At 39.4% G+C, this 23,294-nt stretch overlaps 1 protein-coding gene across 2 annotated transcripts in view; it reads left to right on the top strand.

The window, feature by feature from the left end:
* LOC110050485 (NADPH oxidase 2-like) overlaps positions 1 to 23,294 on the top strand; it is a 29,071-nt gene that overhangs the window by 3,143 nt on the left and 2,634 nt on the right. Inside the window, exons 1-21 of one of the 2 annotated variants that reach the window (XM_020756408.2) lie at positions 6,957 to 7,099; positions 9,674 to 9,812; positions 12,244 to 12,339; positions 13,318 to 13,425; positions 13,504 to 13,585; positions 14,749 to 14,891; positions 15,034 to 15,061; positions 15,704 to 15,750; positions 16,270 to 16,295; positions 16,435 to 16,515; positions 17,641 to 17,767; positions 18,058 to 18,150; positions 18,676 to 18,747; positions 18,929 to 18,991; positions 19,739 to 19,793; positions 20,032 to 20,095; positions 20,963 to 20,999; positions 21,179 to 21,261; positions 21,595 to 21,715; positions 22,234 to 22,305; positions 22,576 to 22,700. In XM_020756408.2, the coding sequence (XP_020612067.1) occupies positions 9,765 to 9,812; positions 12,244 to 12,339; positions 13,318 to 13,425; positions 13,504 to 13,585; positions 14,749 to 14,891; positions 15,034 to 15,061; positions 15,704 to 15,750; positions 16,270 to 16,295; positions 16,435 to 16,515; positions 17,641 to 17,767; positions 18,058 to 18,150; positions 18,676 to 18,747; positions 18,929 to 18,991; positions 19,739 to 19,793; positions 20,032 to 20,095; positions 20,963 to 20,999; positions 21,179 to 21,261; positions 21,595 to 21,715; positions 22,234 to 22,305; positions 22,576 to 22,700 (1,571 nt within the window). In that variant the 5' untranslated portion in view covers positions 6,957 to 7,099; positions 9,674 to 9,764. Of the gene's footprint in view, positions 1 to 6,956; positions 7,100 to 9,673; positions 9,813 to 12,243; positions 12,340 to 13,317; positions 13,426 to 13,503; positions 13,586 to 14,748; positions 14,892 to 15,033; positions 15,062 to 15,703; positions 15,751 to 16,269; positions 16,296 to 16,434; positions 16,516 to 17,640; positions 17,768 to 18,057; positions 18,151 to 18,675; positions 18,748 to 18,928; positions 18,992 to 19,738; positions 19,794 to 20,031; positions 20,096 to 20,962; positions 21,000 to 21,178; positions 21,262 to 21,594; positions 21,716 to 22,233; positions 22,306 to 22,575; positions 22,701 to 23,294 lie in introns of those variants that run through there. The other variant, XM_089271819.1, reaches the window with a different exon arrangement.

Below are 23,294 nucleotides of genomic sequence, written 5' to 3'. Positions count from 1 at the left end.
GTAGTCCCTCCCCCCCCCCCCCGGTTTCCAACATCGCGCTGTCCAAGGCCGTTTTACAGTGGATTGCGCCGTGACAAGTTAGTAGGGAGCTTCAGCAACGACGACGACGACTTCGAAGACGACGCGCGCCTAGTAAAAAATGAATTTATATATTACAAGCGAAATTCGCGATTGTCTAGATCTGTTCGGTCTGCCAATGGCTCTAAAAACGTGCTTAAGCTAAATATGCAACGACGGCGTTCAATTCAAATGAAAAATACGAAAAATTAGCCGTCGTCGTCCACGTTCCGTAGACGACACAAAACTTGGTCATTTCACGTTAATAGGGACCTTACGCATATACGACGGCGACGGCGAGGACGACGCCTCGTAAAAAATGTGCCTCTATTTTACTTTGGAATTTCGCATTTATTTGAAACTATCCAGTGTGTTTGTCGGTATTAAAATTTGCCCTGCTGAATATGCTACGAATGCGTCCAGCTCCAAATAGAAATATGAAAAATTAGCCGTTATGGTTCACGTTCTCCAGACAACGCAGAAATAGGTCATTTCACGTTGCTGTTTTGCAGAGGACGGCAAGGAAATGTACCAAGAATTATAATTCACGTGCACAGCCATTATCATAGTTTGCTCATCAAACCTTTTGTTTAGTGACGTTCTCGTTGCCGTTGCCGTCGTGTTTTGCGTAAGGTCCCTGTTGTATTGCAGAGGACGGCAAAGAAACGTACAAAGATTTATAATGCACGTGCACAGCTAATGTTTTGCTCATTAAACCTTTTGTTCAGTGACGTTCTCGTTGCCGTCGTCGTTGTGGTTTGCTTAAGGTCCCTAATTATTCTTTGAAACCGCAGAAATGATCTAAATAGATATCTGAATAGAATTTCGCACGAACGTGTCTATATATAGAAGCTAATTACATAAATAGCTCATTTCCCGAAGGTGTCCACTCGATTGCGGAAAACTGAGGAGATATTGAAAATCACAAAATTGATGAGTTGCATGAATTTTCGAATTATTATTCAAGCCGTGATTAAAAGTTTTAGACGATCACCAGACGAGAGAACTGAGGAGAATTCGAACGACGCATTTTGCTATTATTTATACAGTATTGTAGATAAATACTTCAAAGATGAATACGGCGAAATGATTTGAACAATATAGGTGATAAATAGAAAAAAATGACATTACACAAGACTGGGGGTTCAGCAGTCACTAATGTCGCCTTGGAAAGGGAAGGAGAAAAAAAAGTTATTACAACACGGGGTGTTCGTATTTGGTAATACCTCCAAGCAGGAACCCCGCCGAACAAGGCTTAACTTTATTGAGTGGACGAGACACCGTGCTGTCTTTGTTATGTGGTATTATGACTCTACGTTGGATCAATTTTTTTTTTTCGATTTCTAAGATCTCTCAAAAGGTAACAAAGGGGAAAAAAAATCACTGATAATCGCCTGTCCGCTCAAGAAAGCGATAAAAGAGGCTCTGCTCGCAGGGTGCCTGGGAATATAAAGAACGAAGAAATAGCAATGGAAATAAGAATCCGATTATACTTGTTTGCTGATTGGACAAGAAGCTGTGCTTTCTTTATAACTGTCTCGGACGAGGATCACTAATAACTTCATGAATGTTTTCAACGGTGTTACATCTCCTCGTATATTCTCTTACCGTTGCGTTTTGCCAGTGGGCTTTAACTTTAGCTTACAGCGGTTATCAATCACACGCGACCTCCAGCCCAAAAAAAGTGTAGACAAAACCTAAGTTTTGGTGGACGTCAATCATCTCCGCCTCCTTGCCGACTGGATGCAAAATTTACCTGAAAAAGTAAAACCTTACAGCGGTCCACTCGTAAAAATCATCATTTTACTTTCGGTATGTACGGTTAGCTCACTAAATACATTGGCAGTAAATATTCCTTAAAATTTATAACTGAAGACGGGCAGGTCGGGTTCCTCAACGGCCATTCGCATGTATGAATGACCCCGAGAGCAAGCAAATCTGCAAATCTACACGCAAACAAATTATTTCTGCACGTATTTGTCTTGGGGCTACGGACTGACCAAGACTTAAACGTCTTATAAACCTTATAATTTTGTAAGGCAATAAGTTATAAGTTTTATAGAATTAAGTATTGTTCAGGCCGTAGCCCCAAGAAAAATACGTGCAGAAATAATTTGTTTTCGTGTAGATTTGCTTGCTCTCTGGGTCATTCATGCATGCGAATGGCCGTTGAAAAACCCGACAAACGTTTTCATTTATAGATTTCAAGGATGTAGTTAGTGATCTAGCCTTACATACCGAAAGTAAAATGATAATTTTTACGAGTGGACCGCTGCAGGGTTTCGCTTTCAGGTAAATTTTGCATACAGTCGGCAAGGAGGCGGAGATGATTGACGTCCACCAAAAGTTAGGTTTTGTCTAAACTTTTTTTGCGCTGAAGGTCGCGTGTGATTGATATTCCGCTGTAACTTAAAACCTCGAGTCAGTGACATCAAAATTGTCACTGTTTACAGACCATCCATTTTCCAAGTTGAGTGCCTTATAGCAACTTTGATTATAGTAGTAGGTCTTTGTTTTTCCTTTGCGTAATTAGTGTCTTCTATTTTTTCCACTGTTGTACTTGTTACCTTTTTAGCATACTGTATATATCTACCGCATGCAAATCTATTTCTGGTGAGTTTTGCGTCCTTTCAGTGAAGATCGGTCGAGTTTGGGCAATATTGTATTTCTAGAAATCGGTTTGGTTTGGTTTCCTTCGCCGTCACATTCGTCTTGTAAGTATCTTTGTTAGTTCGGATTAGGTTATTTTACGTTATATTCGTGTCGGATTTTGTTAGTTACTTTATGTTCATTAGGTTTTATTTATTTTCAGTTACCGTATCTTTGGCTTCCTTAAAAATTTTGGTTTGGCAAACCTTGGGTTCGAGTTAAATGCGTCCGTGACGACAGCTTTTGTTCGCCTCTAAAGGTGTTATTAAAATACTTTCTGAGATTTCATTTTGGGGCGTTTTCACAGTTGTTTCGCTAAACTTTATTTGTTGTTCTTCAAGAAAGTCATCACAGCTAGTACCACGACTTAGGCAGTTTCGGAAATAATGTATGCCTGAAATTAAATTCACGCGACTCGAATTCTTGACTGGTTTTGTGAGTCTAATATAGCCTTAGATGGTGATGACAAGCAAGCAAATACATCATATGTTTTAACTATGGGAGAAAGTTATACAACAGCAAAGATCATGGCAGTTATGTACACTACTGGAGAATATGTATCTCCCAGCTGGCTTGAGGATTCAGTTGTCTGAACGCAACACCACTGGTCGCAAAAGTCATGGGCTCCAATCGCGCCGGATCTTTACTGCGATGATCTTGGCCGTATTGATAAATTTAAACAAACAACGTCACCGTTTCATCATTTTCACGAAGATTCACTTAGTTGTGTAGTCTGTCCATACACGGTCTTTATCCTCTTTTAACTTTGTCGAAGTCACAGGAAAAAATACCCCCGGGAATTGAACGAGCGTTACTCCATGGGATTGCTCTGTCGCTCGCGCGCTCCCAAGGAAAAAAATTGTATATGCAGGAATATTTACTTAGTCTCGTAATATAGGTGATAGACTTGGTGACTGAACAGGCGATACAGGAATAGTTATCTTTCCCTCAGAATAGATTGGTGTTTGAAACGAGTCTCAGACTCACTCTCTCAAAGGTTTAACAAATTGACAGCAGTTTTTCCTGCGTCTGTCCTGTTATTGACCATGAATTTCGTCATAACATTGTCAAAGTAACTGTGGATCGACAGGGCGATAGCCGAGTGGATCCACAGACTACTTTGACAATGTTGTGACGAAATTCATTGTCAATAACAGGACAGATGCATGGAAAGCTGCGGCAATTTGTTTCTTACGATAACAAATTGTCAAATTGACCCCCGGGAATTGACCGCTCTCGCTCTTTGATGTGTCGCATAAATCATAAATTCATTTGTCTGTCCGCTTATTGACAATAAAAATTAGCAAAAGACAAAAAAAAAAAAACACAAAAGAAAAACCACAAAAACCACTCCATATCGATCACAAAATAAAGAAATCTCCCTCAAGATGATAATCACTCTTCATTTTGTTGACTTCACTATCCCTACAGATATACAATATGTTTCAAACAGGATTTATTCAACTGTTGCCAGAGCCATTTAATTACTCAAAAGAGTCGGCACTGGATGACTCGTAGTGGGGGGGGGGGGGGGGGGAGGGGAGCAAAGGTCATTAAAATGTATCACACTTATAGTCATGTGATCTCTTACTGATTACTTTTTTGTTAGGGTAAGGTAGGTGTTAGGCTAAAATAAGGGGGGAAGGGGTTGGTATTAAATTAATTCTCTTTTAAAACTAAGAATTGACAGTATATTAGCAATCTAACAGCCTTCAGAAAATGTCAGTCTTTTCAACTTAAAGTGAAAAAAAAAATTCCGAAAGAAAAGCCATCCAAAGCTAAATCATACCCCGCAAAAAAGCGAAAAAATTCTTGCAGTCAGGCCAAGAGAAATTTCTTCAGTTTTTGGTTTCAAAAATTTCATGTATGATATGAATTCTGATGTTGCTTGTTTTTATGAAATGGCGGAATAAAAAAGATGTTTGAGCTATCGCTGTTACCAGCAGACTGATCGAAATATCTTGGCCTCTCTTTTATTTGACATTTCACTGATGATCGCCAGCTAGATGCTATATACTGGGTATATACTCTCCCAGAAATAGTGCGGCGTTTGGTTGAATATAAATTAACTTGTTAGCGTTTCACTTGAGCTACTATTTTTTCTCATGCAAGTCAATTTTGCGTGTGGGAGAGCCCCGACTTTGGAGCGTTGTGTGGGGCAAGATATCGACTGTTAACAATTTGGCTTCGATCTTTTAATAGCTCAAACACAAACCTAAAAACCCGAATTTTGGGAAGAAAAATCTTGCGGAATTTCAAGCTGCACGAAATACTAATCACCTAACCAAAGTGTTATTAAACAATTGGTCCTTTCGTTTAGTTTGCGATATTTGGTATTCAATGGTTTGCGATATTTGGTGTTGAATGGTTTGCGATATTTGATACCGCAAGTGTATTGATTAACCGCGTCACCATGACAACAAACAAGTTGTTGTTTGTCAACTGTTGGGCACGAAAGGAAAGGAAAATTATAATCAGTCGATGACTTCTTAGTGGTGCTTAAGCGCCTCTTAAGATTTGCTCGTGATTCGACCACTTCACACAGATAAGTTAATATCTATACGTCGGTATCCAGAGAATAAAGTTCATCTATTACATGATCTGTATTGTTGATAATTAAGACCTATCGTCGGGGTGGCATTTATCCGCTGGATATAGTTCGCTATCCGGCCGCTCTTCGAACAATTGGCCAATATTGACGTCAGTAACAATGACGCCATAACGTTTTGAGCGACCAAAAGCAAGTCAGGTTGGGTGCCAAGGAATAAATGCAGTTCAGCGGGCCTTTATCAGTACTGTGAAAAGGCCCTTGCAATTCTATATTTTAAAACACACAGCAGTATTTTTTAACTACATTTTGTTTTCTTTATTTGAATGTTATGAGAACAATATGGGGAGCAGGGATGGCGCAGTGGTGAGAGCGCTTGCCTCCCACCAATGTGTCGCGGGTTCGATTCCCGGGCCCGGCGTTATTGTGGGTTGAGTTTGTTGTTGGTTCTCTACTCTGCTTCGAGAGGTTTTCGTCCGGGTACTCCGGTTTTCCCCTCTCCTCAAAACCAACATTTCTAAATTCCAATGCGGTCCTGTCATGCACGGGCATTTCTGAACGAGTTCTTGTGAACTCCTTGGTGCCCCGTCGGTAAACAAATTACATATTTACATATTTACAGACATTCACATACAACAAGCTAGGGGACGCAATTAAACCATAAGATTGGATTTAATTGCTTGAGAAGAAAACTCGGTTTATTTAAAATAAATGACACGCAGCTTAACGGTAGGTGTATAACAGGTTTGAAAGAACGATACACTCTAGAAGTTGTCTGGCTTGTGACTATCCGTGCAATTATTATTTGCCTTAACGAGGATTTCTGGCTGTGAATTTTTGATTGCCTCCTTGATGAATTTTTGCTAGCAGAGTATGACATAGCAGTCCATACACTCTTGTGCATGGATGCGTTTGGAAAATAACTAGCCAATAGTATGGCTCCCTGGTTGCTAAGGCATTTTCAAACGGCTTGCCTGACACAGCCGTTTTCGGGACCAGATGCGAAAACAGCTGTGTCACTGAATGATATGAAAGCGCTCGCAGCAGGAACATGAAAACCACCGACAGTTTTAATTTTGTAGAAAAATAGTTCTGTCACGTCATCTTAATATCGCGTACTTTTTAAACTGTCAACAAAGAGACAAACAGTCGACAAAAAGATACTTTATGAACGTATTAAGACCTCTGAAGTGTGGGAAGGAATGAAGATAACGCTAAGATAAGATGTCTGTAATATCAACAGACTTGTATGTCATGCAGTAATAAACAGAAGCAGTCAAATAATGTACGAAAAAAAAAAAGATACATTCGTTTTTCTATGAATCTCTTGGCATTGCCCAAAAACCACCAATTTTGCAAGACTATTCAGTTATTCTTACGTTTATCAGTCTCATTTCATTTCATACTCAATAACTTTCCAATACTATATTCGAATGCAAAGTGTTAAGTTTTGCATCAATGCCTTGTACCTAATTTCATTTCATCACATTCCAGTCAGTCCTGATTCCACTTTTCTTTCCAAAGACTGCTAAAAAATTTTTTTGGGTGATATCTCTTGCTTTAAATAGTGTTACTGCACACTGCTTGTAGAAAGCAAACAACTTGTTATAATTCTAAAAAAAGGTAATTATAATAAAAACAAGCCTATCATGGACCTTTTATATGATGGATTGTACTGAATGTCAATCAAGTGATATTTGTGTTTATACGTGCGACGGTCACGGGAAATGGTCAGTTGAATTCAAGCCACACACAGTGAATACATACCGAAAAACACAAACCAGCTCAAAGAACTGTAGTTCATCGCAGACTGGAACTGCGAAGCAAAAAAGTTCAGGTGTTAAGGTAAAGATATGTTTAGTTAAACATATTGTGTTTACATAGTTCTAATATTTAAAAAAAAAAAGAGATTAAAGATTATAGAGGCATATCATCTACTTCCCGCCAGTCCAGTTTTAGGTATCTGCTTAATACGGGGACAGCACAGTGTCATTACAAAAAGTTCTTTCAACTAGGAGCGATAAAGGCTTCCAGAATAACTTGCTTAAATGTTCAATGGCTACTCCGGTTCAGCAGAAAATCATTTTATTTAGGCCGAAAAAGCGTTCGCCTAACATTGGACACGGTTCGATCGAAACTACAAAGAAAACTCACTTTAGCTTGCAATTTCTCCGGCGTCAATTGAGAGTTTTGTTTTAGTTGAAACAGCCTAAGAATTTTTACAATGAAACCTCAAACAAACTGGTCTTTGTGTTCCCTAGCGTTGCTCGTGCCACAAAACCGATGTTATGTAATGTATGTATATTGGTATTAACTCGCTAAACTTGATGTTAAATGGCCACTCCTGTTTAACAGAAAATAATTTTATTTGGGGCGAAAAAGCGATCGCCTAACGTCGGACACGACTCGAAACTACAAAAAGACCACTTGTAAATTTCTTAGTCAATTAACAGTTTTGCCTTTAGTTGAAACAGCTTAAGAATTTTTTCAATGAAACTTCAAACAAACTGATCTTTATGTTCGCCAGGAATGTCACGTGCTTGGAAGATATTACGTAATAAATTATAAAACTGTTGACGGTTACTGTTGGCAGATAACACACTTCATGACGACATTTCTTATTAAGTGAACTAGGCCTATATGCTGATTAACTTTCCAACCATATTTCTTTTGATGATAAAAACTAGCGGTGAAAACGAACGACCGGTCGACGTCCCTGAAGTCATTTAGTTAAAAAGAAAGCAAAGGAAATTAGCATTTCCATCTTACTAATTAGTTTGAATTGTGTTATATAACACATGTCACGTTTGCCTTCTATTGAGGCCCATCGTGAAAATACCAATATCACTGAAAAAAGGAAACAAAGAAAGAATACAAAAGAAATATAATATGGACCCTTACCGCAATTTTATTGGTTTGTAAAGCTAACAATCCTGTTAATTAATTTCTTTGAACTAAAAATGCAATGTCACCGGATATAAATCAAAAATGTGTTCATTTTGCTTCGTCACTTGATGTTAAGGCTAAAATTTTACACTTCTCCGCCGGCTACGTAATAATATCACATAAAAAGCTGAGTCCTAAAAATGAACAAATACATTAGTTAAAAGGAAACTATGACCTGATTTATTTGCAAACAAACCAGATAAACAAAAGAAACTATGTATGCGGGTGTGCTACAATGACTCTCAGCCTAAATACAGCGAGCATTACCAGTAATAGAACATGATGCTATACAAGTATTTGGATCATGGAAAGTAGATTGATACAAATGATCACCTCGCGCATTCATATGCACAGACGGTTTGCTTAAACACGAACCCACACAGCACGTATTTTTGTTTGTAGCCCCAGGGAACACACCAAACAAGGCAATTAGACCACAAAGAAAAATAAATTAATTTAGTATATTTCGCAATCAGGCTTGCTAAAGGTTTATTAAACGGACTGGTCGACTGTCTTAACACTGTACGCGAAAAGACGAGTAAAGAAACTTCTAGAAACGTACAGCTATTAAGCTGCCCAACGGTTCACTGAATCGAAACATTATTTTTGGCCTCAAAACCGGAATTTCACTCTAAACCACTACAGAGGATATATTTATTTCTTCGCTCTATTCTTGGCGTTTGTTTCATCTGCCACATTGTGACTTCTAAAGTTTTGCCTTTGTTTATAATTATGGCAAGCAGTGAGCATTGTTCCGGAAACAGCAGTTTAACCTTTGTAATAAGCATGAACACAAAGTCATGATGACGTCTTTAAACAAATACACATCGTGCAAAGTTTCAGGCCGATGGCAGCGGGGGGCGGAGTGGGGGGCGGATAACGTTCGGTATTGCCCGATGAGAACTGAATGACTTGATGACGTCATCTCCCGGTGGTAATACTAATTTACTATAGCTTTGCGTCACTGGGCCCAACAGTGTATTGTAAACATCAGGAAAATTCGTGCATGGGAACCCAAATATAGACTGGAACGGAAACCAGTGAGAGACCACCATCAGCATGATGCAAAGTGGCCGACATTTCATGCAATCTACACAGAGACTGCCACAATTGGTCTGCATGTAAAAGTCTGCAGTTTCCTTTTTTTCACACTTTTGCACGTGAAACAAAGGAAGGAGTAGACTTCTGAAGTCAGGATATGTTTTGTTTTTGGTTGTTTATAGCAACATTCAACAACCCTTCCGCTCTCCTACTCGACTCCTGACGTAGTCAATCCCGGCCTTTTGATGGTCACGCCCTCCTCCCCTACGATCACGTGACGTGCTAATGCCTGCGACGAAGGAGGTTACACGTCTGGGGACGAGTTCCATAGCTATTTATTAAGTGCGTGACGAGTGTCCAGCCGAGCGTGACGGTTTATAAATGTAACGCATTGATCCCAAATTGATTATTAACAGTATGTCAATTTTCTAGGTCAGAGCTACGGCACGTATTTCCGCGATATTCTACCCAACGTTCGCACTAAACGGAGCTCAAACTACTTCGACAAGACAGTAGGGAAACAATGGCAGGATTCGCTGTAAGGAATGAGCTGGGAAGATACTTAGTCATCGTAAGTCGTTTGATTTTTTTGTAGCTGTTTAACTCCCTGATAATGACCGCTCACTAACAATTAAGAAGTGGTTCGGTTTTCTTATCTTTCACGGAAGCTAAGCTTCTCCTTTCCTAAAAGCTTGCAACTTTTCTAGACGTGAGATAAGTTGAGTCAAGGCTTGTTTTTATCGCAGATTTTTGTGCGCAATATGTTGTGTGTTCAGTAAATAGTGATCGGGAAATGTTTTTGTTTGTCAAACGGATGATTCGTTTTCACTCTTCGATCGTCCCGTTCTCACACGCATAAATGAGATAAATCAATGTTGCTATGTGTGTACTTTAAACTCTTGAAATCACTCGTGTTATTGAGAAAACCGAAGCCAAACTTTAATTGCTAACCACAGAGAGTCTCAAATCTATGTTTAGCGCTGCTTGCAGGCATCAATATAATTAAATGCACGAAACTTGAATGCTGCAATTCACTGCGGGATTTAATGGAGGTTCGATTGAAGCGCTGTGCACCTCGCGTGTACACGAACTCATCAACGCTTAACTAAAGCGATGTGATTGAGTCGCATTCTTTCCATGAACAATGTCGAGAAAGTTCAAAATTATTGAAAGAAAGTTTGGTGGCAAGAATATTTTTTTAGCCGATATTGGTCTCACTCCCTGTGGATATTGAACTTCTTTACAAATTCTATTCTTAACCGGCAAATGAACGCCAGCAATTCATTTCTAAGACAATGAATGGCTCAATAAACTGCGCAGCTATTCCTAAGCAAGACATCGTTTCGTGCTGTACAGTTATGGTGAAGACAGTTTTTGTTTCGTTAACAATTTGCGAAGAAGTCTGAACCATAAATATTTTCTACTTGTTGTGTGACGTAAGGCACTGTATTGGAATGGTCCGTGCTTCCTTCTGAAAATCTAAACAATTCTGGCACATGAAAGAAAGGTTCAAAATTTTGTGGTCGCCTCGTGGGCTAGTCTGTCCCTGCAATTGTCAAGTTGTCCGCGGCTGGGTTGATTTAGCGGATATAGATCAAGACATTTGATCAAAACGATTGTTGCAATAAGGTAAGAGAGTCAAATGGGAACAGGAAGTTGATCAAAACGAGTTGCTTAAATAAGGTTGAAGAGACAAACGGAACAGGAAGATGAAAAGAGAGATTGAAAAACAGGAAGTGACGAGGAAGCAACAACGCAACCAGCAATTTTCGTCAGTCTATCAAAAATATTGTTTTCTGCTCTGGAATCGTCATTAAAATATGTAATAATTTCCTGTAGTCAGAGCGCAATAAAGGTACTTCAACCACAACAAAAATGCGAATAAGAAGGTTATGTAATGTTCATGAGGGTCTCGAGGGGGGCTTAAAAATAGCTCCTGTCATAGATGTCAGCTAACTTGAAGCCATTGTGTCTGTTCAAAGAGGGCTTCCGTCACCGGATTTCAACTGCCTCCCTTGAAGCGGCGCCGTTTGAAAGTGTTGCCCTTTCATTATGGAAAGAACGTTTGTTTTGTTAATCCACTGAATGTAATGAACAGCCGACGAATTCTTCAACAGAGGATCCTTTACTCTAGTTTCTAACAATGGCTGTGATAGACTACCGAACGAAATCAACGAAATCAACGAAATATTCTACTTTTAAGCTTTTGTGACGCTCTGAGTACAGAGCCGGGAATCTCGGAGACTCGAGCCTCGAGTCGTCGGTAGCGCGTTCGAAGAGTCAGGACGCGCTCCACTCGTATCCCAGCTTGATGCGTTTGAAATAAAGCTAGGGTGGTTACACGAAGTTGACACCGATGAAAGGGTGGACTTATTGTGTTTTAAACATCTCTCATTTTGTGTCAGCTTTGCAGTCAGTTACATATAATGGTTAATATTATTGTAATCTCCACGTTCATGCCTCAGTGTATACACTTATTTATACCATGCTATTGAAATACAACCTATCAGAATACAAGAACACCGTCGTACACTCCACGGTATTTCACCCAAACTTCCATCGTACGAGGGTATATATATCTTATTAGATGTTTCGGTGTGGTAGTATCGCTGTATATTTTTACGAGTTGTGCCGTATTTTGACAAGCCCGTAGGGCGAGTCAAAATACAAACAACGAGTAGAAATATAAAACGATCCTGTACACCAAAACATCTAATAAGAGATTTATTATCCAACTGCTGTAGTCAATAAATTTATCAATAAAAAGACAGGGAGTGTGACAGTTTTGCATGCGCGCGCCGACCTGTGCGGCAAATAGGTTTTCTACTGTACAAATAACTGAACAATATCGCGGTATATTTGTACTGTTATTTGGACGGTATTCGCTGCAGTTGGATAATAATGTGGGATATCCCATGTTGTACCACTCGAAAGCGTTACATAACTGGTAATTGTACATGTTCTAATTGTTAACTGTATTTTATGATTTTTTTTCTTTATAGTTAGCATGGATGGGCGTCAATATATATTTATTTGTCAGTTCCTTCATCACCCTCCAAACATCCAAAACCAACTTCTATCTGCGAGTCATTGTCAAGGTGAATATTAAGGTTTTATTCAACGTCTAACATGAATTTTGGGACTCTTAAAAAGATTGCAAACATTTCGTCAAGTCCGTCGTTTGTTAAGCGTCGAAGAAACTGGGAATGACCTTAAAGTTGAATAGAATGAAAGATTCGAATTGCTTAAGGAGTGAACCATTGGATTGGATTATTTTTGGTGAGATTGGTCAAATTCTCCCAGAAATATCGAGTGACCACTTCAGATATCCAGAAAACGGTTGCGGAGTAACTGAAAAATATCGAACAGGCATGAAAAAAATTATTGCAGGTTTGAAGGGAAAAAAATATCGAGACCTCTTTCATTAATAGTCTTATCATCCACCCCTTATTTTGTTGAAAAAAGCATTCTAGTAATAAAAAAAAGCACAAACCAAAACCCTCTATTTTCCTTGAAATAATTGTAATGGCATTAATGATATCAACGTCGGAATTGGAGGGGGAAAATCGAAATAAAAAAAAATTGAATATTTTGAAGTGAGTCAATATGTGAGCGAGTCACGGTGACTTAATAATTACCATGTTAGACGTTTTTCTATGGGGCGCCTTTTATTAGACACTTTGTTATCTGTCTGGACATATTTTTTTGGTAAAAACTAGAACATGTTACATCTATTTAAGAACCAAGCAATTACGAAAATTTATAATAGAACGGTTTCCAGTTGAGTGTCGTGGAACCAAACCCAAAGTAATTACTCTAGCCAATCACAAAGGTCACAGGCAATTCGGTGTACCAATCAAAACTCGAACTAATTACATATGACTAACGCGAAGCGCGGGAAAACGCGAGCAAGCGAGTCAAGATCGATTTTGGATTTACTTCTGATTGGACGAGTGTTGCGGGATTTTTAAGCCAATCGTGTAGCGAAGTGATGCAAAACCATTTACTCTTCGACGCTCAGATGAAACCCGCTTTAGATTTGTGTTATTTGTAATTATTATAATGTGTTTCTACAGGAGGGGTTGGCTTTCGCAAGAGCATCGGCAGCGGTGTTAAATTTCAACTGTATGCTTATTCTGTTGACCATGTGCAGAAATCTTCTGTCGTCCATCAGAGGTTTGGGGGTAGGTACGCTTTGAAACAGTCCTTGTTATTCGACGTGTGTCTACAAGAAGTAACAATTCTTTGTACGTTTTTTGCAGTGTGGGCATAGCTTTCTTCGCCTTCTTGATAAGCACATGACGTTTCACAAGTACATTGCATACATGATATGTTTTCAAACAGGTAAATGCGTTTTGGCTGCTTCTTCTAAAGTTTGACATAAGTCGAGATAAAAATACAGTTGAACAACGCCATTTTGAGCTCTCTGGGGAAACAAAAAATGGTAATTCGAAATCGTGGAGCTCGGGTAAGTCCAAGAGAAATGGTTTTGAGTACGAAATAACGGGGAATTCGAAATAACCGAGTTCGAATTAGCGAGGTCCAACTGTAGCTACGTAGCGCAACTGAAAAATTATTACAGAACAGGCTCCCGATTGGGGTATAGGGCTAGCTAGCCGAGTGTAGTCTAGGGCGAGTGATGTGCAGTTTTTTTTTCCACGCTCGTCGGCTTGCTTCGGTCGCCGAATGATTTGTCGCCCTCGCCGGAATCCTGTTCACAGACCAGCAATTGGGCATCTCACATTTCGTGATTCACGGATGTGGAAAATTACGATAAATCTACTGACAAACGTGCAACAGACAGTCCTCCATCCATCCATCATTTCCAACCAGCGGTGACCCTGTCAGCAGACGTGGTTATCATGTAAGGCATATTCTGTTAGTGATCTTTGGAAATCTCTTCGAAACTGTGATAAATTTTCGGAATTCAAAGTTGATCGTAGACTTATTCCTGGATGACGCTTAGACTGAATGTCCATTTTATTCGATTTGAAGGAAGCGTACAAAAAGCAATTCGTACCTCACTGTAGATGTTTGTGTTATTGAACAAGCGTGGGGTCAACGTGGCTGGATATTGGCCAAGTTCTTTTCTTAGGTGTTTATGGACCGAGACGGACATAACACGCAAGAAACGAACGAGGCCGATATCCAGCCATCTTGACCTCCCACGTTTTGTCGATAAGGGATAAAAGACATTTTTTTCTTGCGGGACACGGCGCGTAATCCCGAGCGGGTAAGATAGCGCCATGTTGCCCTCGCGGGTAGCCGATCACAGCGCAGAATTTAGTTCATCTTGCCCGTTAACAGAGCAAGCCATATAATGGTAAGGTTAATTACTTTCTTACCAACTGGTAAAGAAGGTTTACAATCGAGCACAGACATACACATATGGCAAAAGGTTCAGAATATACAGAAAGCAGTGAGAAATGAAAATAGTAGCTTTGTCAACAATTTCTTTCTAAATTATTTTTTTGTTTAACAATTGTGCCGTTTAATTATTTCGACAGCCATCCACATTGTGGCTCACGTTTTTAATGTGGAGTTTTTTGTTGATTCGCACAAGAGCAACGACACGCTCATTCAGAGACTGAATAATATGGAAGATATCGGCAACGAAGCTTATCTAAACCCAATAAGGGACACAAACGCGGTAAGTAGGATTAATTTTGTTTGTTTAAGCTTCTGATAAGGACTAAATCTAAAGTTTTACTGCATGTCGAGTGTAGTATTAATGGAAATCGAGTCATGGACTTCTCTGTGCTTGAATTTGATTTTGGATGTTTCTTTATTAGGTGCCAGTGATTGAGCTGTGGAAATTAGGTAACGTAATGAATATTATCACGTGAATATCTCATCAAAAAAGAATTAATGACCGATGAAATTGCTCTGCGCTTGTGTCGCACATCTTTAAATATTTCTTATCCGTAGTCGTGGTGTGAAAAGCAAAAGCATAACCAACAGGGTTAAACGTAAGACGTGAACTAAGGTGGTGGATTTTAAATGCACTATTTGGATTTGAAAGTTGTTGCTACATAACCTCCAGTCTCATAACAGTTGTGATCTCGAAGACAAATTGAATGGGTTCAACAAATCGCTAAATACTTTTAAACATTGCCTGTGGACTTGCATCCCAACCTCTCTAGGCGTTTCCGCACCAGACTCCTCCCCGCCGGATCTCTTCGCTCGCGCCTTTGACTCAAAGCTGGGCCTGCTCGCAGGCTAGCCAACCAAGCTTTAGGAATACGGGAATTTTCTTGTTTCCTTTCAAGAACATAACAGCCAATTATGAAGCCACTTGGCTTTTAGGGAAGACTTATCCAACCCATTCCTACGCTGAAAGCTGATTATTATTCTGAAGATGGTTTTGAACTTTTTGAACTTACACAAAATGCGTGGCTATTGGTTGTTTCTGATTCTTGCTTGTAATTTTTTTGTGAAATCCTACATGTTTGTCTTTTGTAGCGTCCGGAATAACAGGAGCTGTGATTACTCTTTGCCTTATTTTGATGGTAAGTCGAAAACGAAACGTGTTATAAATTGTCGAACCGAACAGGCATTTTTTCTTCTGTTACAGCTGGGCGGAAAGACCTTCGCGTAATTGCACAGAATTACAAGCTACGAGTTTCAAAAACCACACTTTCAACAAAAAGATCCAGAATTTCCGAGAAAGCTTAATATTTAAAATGGTTTCCTCAAAACAAATGCTTTCATCCCTGAGACATTAACTCGAGGCATCATGCAACACAGTTGTTGCAGACTTGTTAAATCATTTGTCAATAAGAAATGGCCATTTCCAAACTAATGTTAAAAGCTAAGTGAGTTAATACAATTTTCGATACTTTGAGTTATACACATAGTATGCGGTAATCGAAAGGGGGAAAAAAATACAATTTTATTTTCTAAGACAGATTTTAGTGGAAGTATTATAGTCAGTATTTTAATTCTCTGGTTTAGTGTAAGGAGGGTTTTAGATGTTTAATAATAATTTCATTTTTAGATTGATCTCTTTTTCTCTGTTATGTCATCAGCTTTCTTCCTCGACGGAACTTATAAGGTATGTTACTTCTCTTGGCGTTCAGTTGAGATCACTGTTAGATCTAAATTTGAGAATTGCTTTCTGTTGAGTTCTGACAAGGTAGTTGATCTCTCATAGGCAACGTGGGTAAATTCTCAATGTCTTTTGTTTTCTGTAGGAGATCGTACTTTGAAGTATTTTGGTACAATCATCATATGTTTGTCATCTTTTACATTGGTTTGGTCGTTCATGGAATACAGTAAGTTAACGTATTCATCCAGCATTTATATATTTATAAATGGCAAAAATAAAACAAGAACAAGAACAAGAACAGCAGGCCTCGCGCGCTTATGTACATTTTTCAAAAGTGCACTCTTAACAGAGGGAGGGTACCGCACTCATTAAATCACTTGCTGAACAACACAATCCTCGTCTTCTTTGTTCCACGGTTTACTGCAAAAGTCAAAGTCCCAATCAGTTAAATACTAGAAGTTTCATCTTTGTTCAATCGTCACTTGCGCACGGGATAACCTTTTTTAACAAATGGTAAACGCCATAGCGTGTACTATTGAGTTATGGATGCACGCGGGAGGTTGCTAAGCACGAAAGAAGCGTAAGAGTCGTACGAGGCGATAGCCGAGTGCGACTCTAGCTTCTTGAGTGCTTAGCAAACCTCCCAAGTGCATCCATAACTCAATAGTGCACGCTATGGCGTTTACCATTTGTTTTATAACATAACATTGAGATATTGGAACAACAGAAGTCCTTTTGTTGAGCTACATCACAAAAAAATGTTCGTGTAGTCTTACATGACAAGAGAAAACAAGCGCGCGAAAATTCATTCATGACAACCGACTGCACACCAGTAACTCGATTAAGTTTCATCTTCACACAACTGTGAAGATAGTGTCGCATTTCTGGGAGAAGGACGCCGGCCATTACTTTGGAAACAATGTCTGTCAAAAGATTTGCTTTGTAAACATCAGCACACACGTCAGCAGCGTACACCCATGGGTAAATAGTAGACGCTAAATTAACCAATCAGAACGCGCGCTTTGCTTTAGTTATGCTATAACAATAAATAACCTATTAAAGAAATGCTGTATTATTGTTTTTGCTTGAATTCAACGGTTATTTTACATCGTTAACTTACATATATGTTTAGGGAAACCGAAAACAAAGACTGGAGCACGTAAATCAAATATATTTGGATTTCACACACCAGAAAAATCAAACAAAGAAGTTTATATCCAAAGATGATCTCATATTTCAAAGAAAACTCAGAAAATTTTTAATGCCTGGATTGGCGAGATTTTTTTACGGTAATTCTTGGACATAATTATTCTGATTTATGACAAGATCAACAAATGCTTGTATCTTTCAGGGGTGTGGTGCGATTTCAGTCGAACGTGGATGAACATGACCCTGAAGTATGCTACAAAGACGTGAACAAGTGGGAAAAGGACGGACCTTGTAAAGCACTCCCAAAATTTGTACCTTTTGGAATGAATGTAAGTCCAGTCATTAGCTTAACGTTGGAAATCACTTTTGAATCTATGCCAGTAGATCGAGTTTAATCGATTCTAACTGGTGTGATCATCATTACCCATGATCCACACATATTTTCTGGCAGCGAGTGACTACGAGACCTCTTCAAGAAAGTTGACTTGCAAGACTTAAGTGTTGAGTCTTTCTCCTCGTTCCTGAATAAGATATTGATCGAAACACTTTAGACTTGACTGCCCACCACCCGCGCGAGGATAGGTCTTGATGGGAACATCACCGTTTTTTTCTCTTGCAGACTTGGAAATGGGTCGTTGGACCAATGATACTGTATGTTATTGAACGTGCTATCAGGTTTTATCGCTCGTTCCAAGAGGTCAAGATCCTGAAGGTAAGATCATGATAACAAATTTATCTATCAAGTTGCTACTGAACTCATAGTAATTCATACCGCACAACGTGTGTTTAGTAATTAAAAGAGATCTGATGAAAACTGCTGAGGGTTCGGCTTCATACCTTGTGTGTGTGGAACATGCTATTGAGTTAAACCACTTTATACTTCCTTGTGCCTTAACATGGTACACTGGAGAAATTTTTAACGCGTGATAGAACATTACGACTTTTGAAAGCAATTAAAGAACCTAGGAGCAGTCTGTCCAAATATTGTTGTAGTTGCTTCTTATTACGTTAAGCGTCGGCGTTAGGTGTCGTCTCATCATTGATTAGAACTTTCTTCTTAGATTTTTTAATAAGGGTCTTATTAAAAGAAACATTGTACGTTTTTTCAGCATTGCTCTTAATTAGTATATAAGGGTGTCTTACTAAGTTTACTAGCTTTGAAGTCAGAGGAATACGATCTTTATCGATATGCGATGTAGATTTTAATTTACTCACAAGTTTCTATTCTATCGTGCAGGTCGTTAACCATCCATCCAAAGTTATCGAAATCCAAATGAAAAAAGCTGGCTTCCATCACGAAGCCGGACAGGTATGTCTTTTCATTTTTACTTCTTTCATTTCTTGATTTCTTATTTGTTTTAATTGTGTTCTGGCTAAATCGTTACTCCTTTCAAACCATTCTGCTACTTTGTTTAAAACTCGTCTTGAAAGGTGAATGTTTGTAAACAAGAAATAGTAACGAATTTTAATTTTTCCTCGTTTCGTTTCAGTATATTTTTCTCAAGTGTCCCAAGCTCTCTCATTTAGAGTGGCACCCGTTTACACTAACGTCGGTAAGCTGTTGTGTTCAAACTTGTGAAACCTTAATTAATCTAACTTAATTTAGGCAAACATAATATCTAGAAACGCTAAGCTTGAGTCTCTTTTTCCGCCGATGATTAGTTAAATGGGTTAGTTAGCTTGTCCTAAGATTTCTAGAACTGTACATGTACTACAAGAAAATAAAAGAAGAGTTAGAATCCATGATATCGATGTAGCGCCAATCAATCCAACTCATAACTATCTCTGGACAGTGCCCTTCCGTTAAATAAAAACCTGTGATTTTGATAGGTCTAGTGCGTATAAATAGCCATTGTTATGCCTCCCAACTCAAACACGTTTTCCGATTGGAAGAGAACGTGTCACGTGTTATGGGTCAAGACTCACTATATCTCTGGGGCGAAGAAAACTCACTAATTCTCTAAGGAAACAACTTGAACTTTCGACCGGCACGTGATCAGGTCGTGCACCTTAAAAACGCGGCAAATTTGTGTGCCAGCCGGTGTCAAGCAAATAATTTTTTTCTCAGTTTGTTCCATTTTTGAGGTGGGGGGTGTAACAAAGCACTTAATGACTAGCCCTAAGGAAAACAGTGAGTTTTTTTCCCCTCGACTTTCAATTGATATTCATTGAGGGTCTCAGGGAAACAACACTCACTGTTTCCCTTGGGGTCAGTCATTAATCGCTCAATGTCACGCACTTCTCTTTTAGTGTACCGGCTAATAACAACTAATAATAAATGACGACACATTTTTTTTTAGGCCCCGGAGGATGATTTCTTCTCTGTGCATATTCGTATCGCTGGAGACTGGACAGGTGAGGCAGTTTTTAGTAGGAAAAGAATGTCACATTCGCGCAACAACAGTTAAACGCGGTTGTGCTTGTCATTTGTTCTCCATGATTCAAACGCGACCTTTAGTCCCGCTCGAGTCAATGTGATTAAGTACAGAACAACGATAGCAGGTGGATTACAACAGACCTAAGGAGTTGTGAATAACCATTGTTTGTTTTCTTTTATTTTCCTGATTGTTTGTTTATTATTGTCCTTTGTTAGGTGGATTGGCTAAACTCTGTAGTGGTGATGGAAAAGAAACAAGAAGTCTAGCTGACATGCCAAGGTTAGCAGAGAAAAAAATGATGGTTTCAGTCCTAATTTTCGCCAATACAATTTGTGTCACCTTTAGAAATAATGGAGATACGTCTGGCTTGCCAGGCTTGGTATTCAGCCTGTAAAACACTAAGAGATCTTGCACTGTTTATTGGTAGCCATTATCGTGCTTTCCACTTCAAAAATCGTCTATTACTACAGTGCAATCGATCTTTCTCTCTCATGGAGCAGTTTTCACTTGATTCTCAAAGTAGTGCATTGGTTTCGCGTCACTGCGTCACTATTCTTAAAGGAACAGGTTTAGGGGGAGCAGGGATGGCGCAGTGGTGAGAGCGCTCGCCTCCCACTAATGCGTCTCGGATTCGATTCCGGTCCGATGCCATATGTGGGTTGAGTTTGTTGTTGGTTCATGCCTTGTTCCGAGGGTTTTTCTCCGGGTTCTCCGGTTTTCTTCCCTCCACAAAAACCAACACTGCAAATTCCAATTTGGCCAGGATAGAGGACCTATAGGAAAACCAGCTAAGGCTGATGTGGTTTCCTCTCTAAATATATTAATTTATGTATTTATTTACTTATAAAAATCGCGCCACTTTGTCATCCAATCTCAAGCCAAACTAAAACTAATAGTGGCTCGCACACACACATACGTTTTCCCGCACTTCGCAATAGCAACGTAATCAAGTATTTGCTTCGGGTTTCGATTGGTTCTCTGGATTGTGCGTCTTTTGTGATTGGCTAGAATGATCACGTTGGTTTTGGTTTTAATAAAGCTCAATTGAAAACCGCTCAATGTTCCTCCCCATGAACTATATTCTAGTACCACTGGTTTATTTGTGATCCGATTGTGATTCGGTTTTTCTTTTCTTTCGCTTCGTAGACTTGCTGTTGACGGACCTTTTGGAACGGCGAGCTCGGTAAGTTAAATTATATTGGCATGATCTAAGAGTGAGCTTTGTAGAATTGACAGTAAATTGAACAAGTTAAGAGTTTTGGTGACGTCATATCAGTCGCTTCTAAAATTAGACTATGTCGTAATTGCGACAATGAAAGGCATAGTACAGACAAGTTTTAATTGGATGATTTTTTTGCACAGGACGTTTTCAAGTACCCAGTGTGTATGTGCATTGGCGCAGGTATTGGAGTGACGCCTTTCGCGTCGGTTTTGAAGTCGATATGGTAAGTTTGACCAAATTATCTATAGAAAACGATAAGAACTACTACCTCAATTCAACGGCTTCTTTAATTTGTTATAGATAAACACAGAGATTTAGTTTAATTAATGGGACGGTAAATCATTTTGGATTTTGATAGACCAGGTGGAGCATTTTTTAAATCACAACTAGGCTATAGGTAATGTGAACGGCTTGCAAGTGTTCTTAAGCTGTGTTTTACCAGTAAAAAATGTGTCAAAATGGTTAGGCAGTCAGTTCTAGGAGGTGATCTGAGTGATTTTAAAGTGTGTTTCGGAAGACGTTCTTTTCATTATATTTTTGTCATTTGCGTTTCCAGGTATCAACACCAACAAAATAACGTGAACCCAGTGGTTAAGAAAGTTTATTTCTTTTGGATCTGTCCAGACACGAACGCCTTCGAGTGGTTTACAGATCTCTTGCAGTATCTAGAAGAGAGGGTGAGTTTCTATTTCTTTGCCAATTCTTTTTCGGAAGATTGAATCGTGAAGTAACTAACAATGCTTGCGAAGGATCGGCTTTAACGAGATCGCTAGAAAGAAGTGAACGTGATTTAGCTTTTTTTTAAAGGGGTAGGTTTACGGTTCGGCGCATGTGCAAGCTATGGCTCATGGTGAGAGCGCTCGCCTCCCACCGATGCGGCCCGGGTTCGATGCCTGCTCGGGAAAACTGCTGCTCAAATTTCACATCGATTCACAGTAGATCTCAACATGCGCACACATGATCTACCCGCATCAACAATGAATTGGCTGGGCGTGCGCGCGTTGGAGTCGAAAGATACAAACTGAAGTCTAATGTGAAAAGTCAGACCACCTCATTTCGCGGCTGACCACGGAATTTTGAAAGGAAAATTTCCCCCATGAGCCACCAACCTCCTCTCAATTGTCAAAATGGGTATTACAGGTTGTACATGTGTCGAGACGTGAAACCAAACCTAAACCAACGTGTTGTTTTTCAGATGGTGGAAACAGGAAACGGAGATTTCTTGGAGTACAATATTTACCTTACTAGAGGATGGGGTCCAAATATGGTGAGTTTCCGTGATCAGTTGATGTGCAAAACGAAGCTACCGTGATAATTCGATTTCGCGTCGGACGCCGAAATTTTGGAAGGACAAGATTTTATTAAATTATCTTGAAGTTCCAAGTCGTGGAAAACAAAACAAATTAAGTCAAAAATGGACTTCTTTACGGTACGGACGTGGAAAAGAATATCGTTTATCTTGGGTATGCATGATCAATAAACACGATTTAATTACGATAGATTCTCAAGGTTGTTTTTTGACCTTCTTCCTCATTAGGCTCGTACCATTGTCCTTCATGAAGATGAAGAAGATGACATTATTACAGGCTGTAAGCAAAAAACTCGCTACGGCCGGCCTGAGTGGAACGGAATCTTTGGTAACGTCGCCAGAGCACATCCTAGGTAAGCTACACTGTTCGAGTTCTCGTCTAATGCTATAATATCCTTCAACAACATTACAACAAAATTAATGATAACAAAAAATATAAGCTGAGCTATCGGTGATTCACTGAGTGGGGGAGGGAGAGGGGGGGCCTCTAATTGAATTCAACAAAAAAGAAATTTGGCTTTTTCAAAAGAGATGAGTACAAATTTAGACTAGTCAGGGGACAACCATGGGTCCTAACTAGATTCTGAAGGTTATCGATGATTTTTTCCACGTCATGGACGTACGGTAACATATGCCTTACAGAATACCGTCAAATCCATAACTCAGCCCTTAGCTATTACTGTTGATCAAATGGTCAGGTTACAGTGGCGGATACAGACCTTCAGCTAAGGGGGGCGAGGGCGGAGGGGAGGCTTGCCCTGCCGGCTTCTCTTCCTTCTGCGACTTTTTTTTAATATTTTACCCAAGATAAGGGGGGGCCTCCCCTAGATCCGGCACTGGGTTAACATTTGGAAGTAATTTGGTACGTGGAGTTTTTTAGGTGCATTCACATATAAAGAATACTAAGTCGAAAACTTATCTTAATGCAACGTTGTGAAACACTAAAC

Source organism: Orbicella faveolata, unplaced genomic scaffold, assembly GCF_042242905.1.
Source record: "Orbicella faveolata isolate gen_17 unplaced genomic scaffold, um_ofav_v1 contig_34, whole genome shotgun sequence".
Lineage (NCBI taxonomy): Eukaryota > Metazoa > Cnidaria > Anthozoa > Scleractinia > Merulinidae > Orbicella > Orbicella faveolata.
This window is presented reverse-complemented; position numbering and strand designations above follow the sequence as displayed.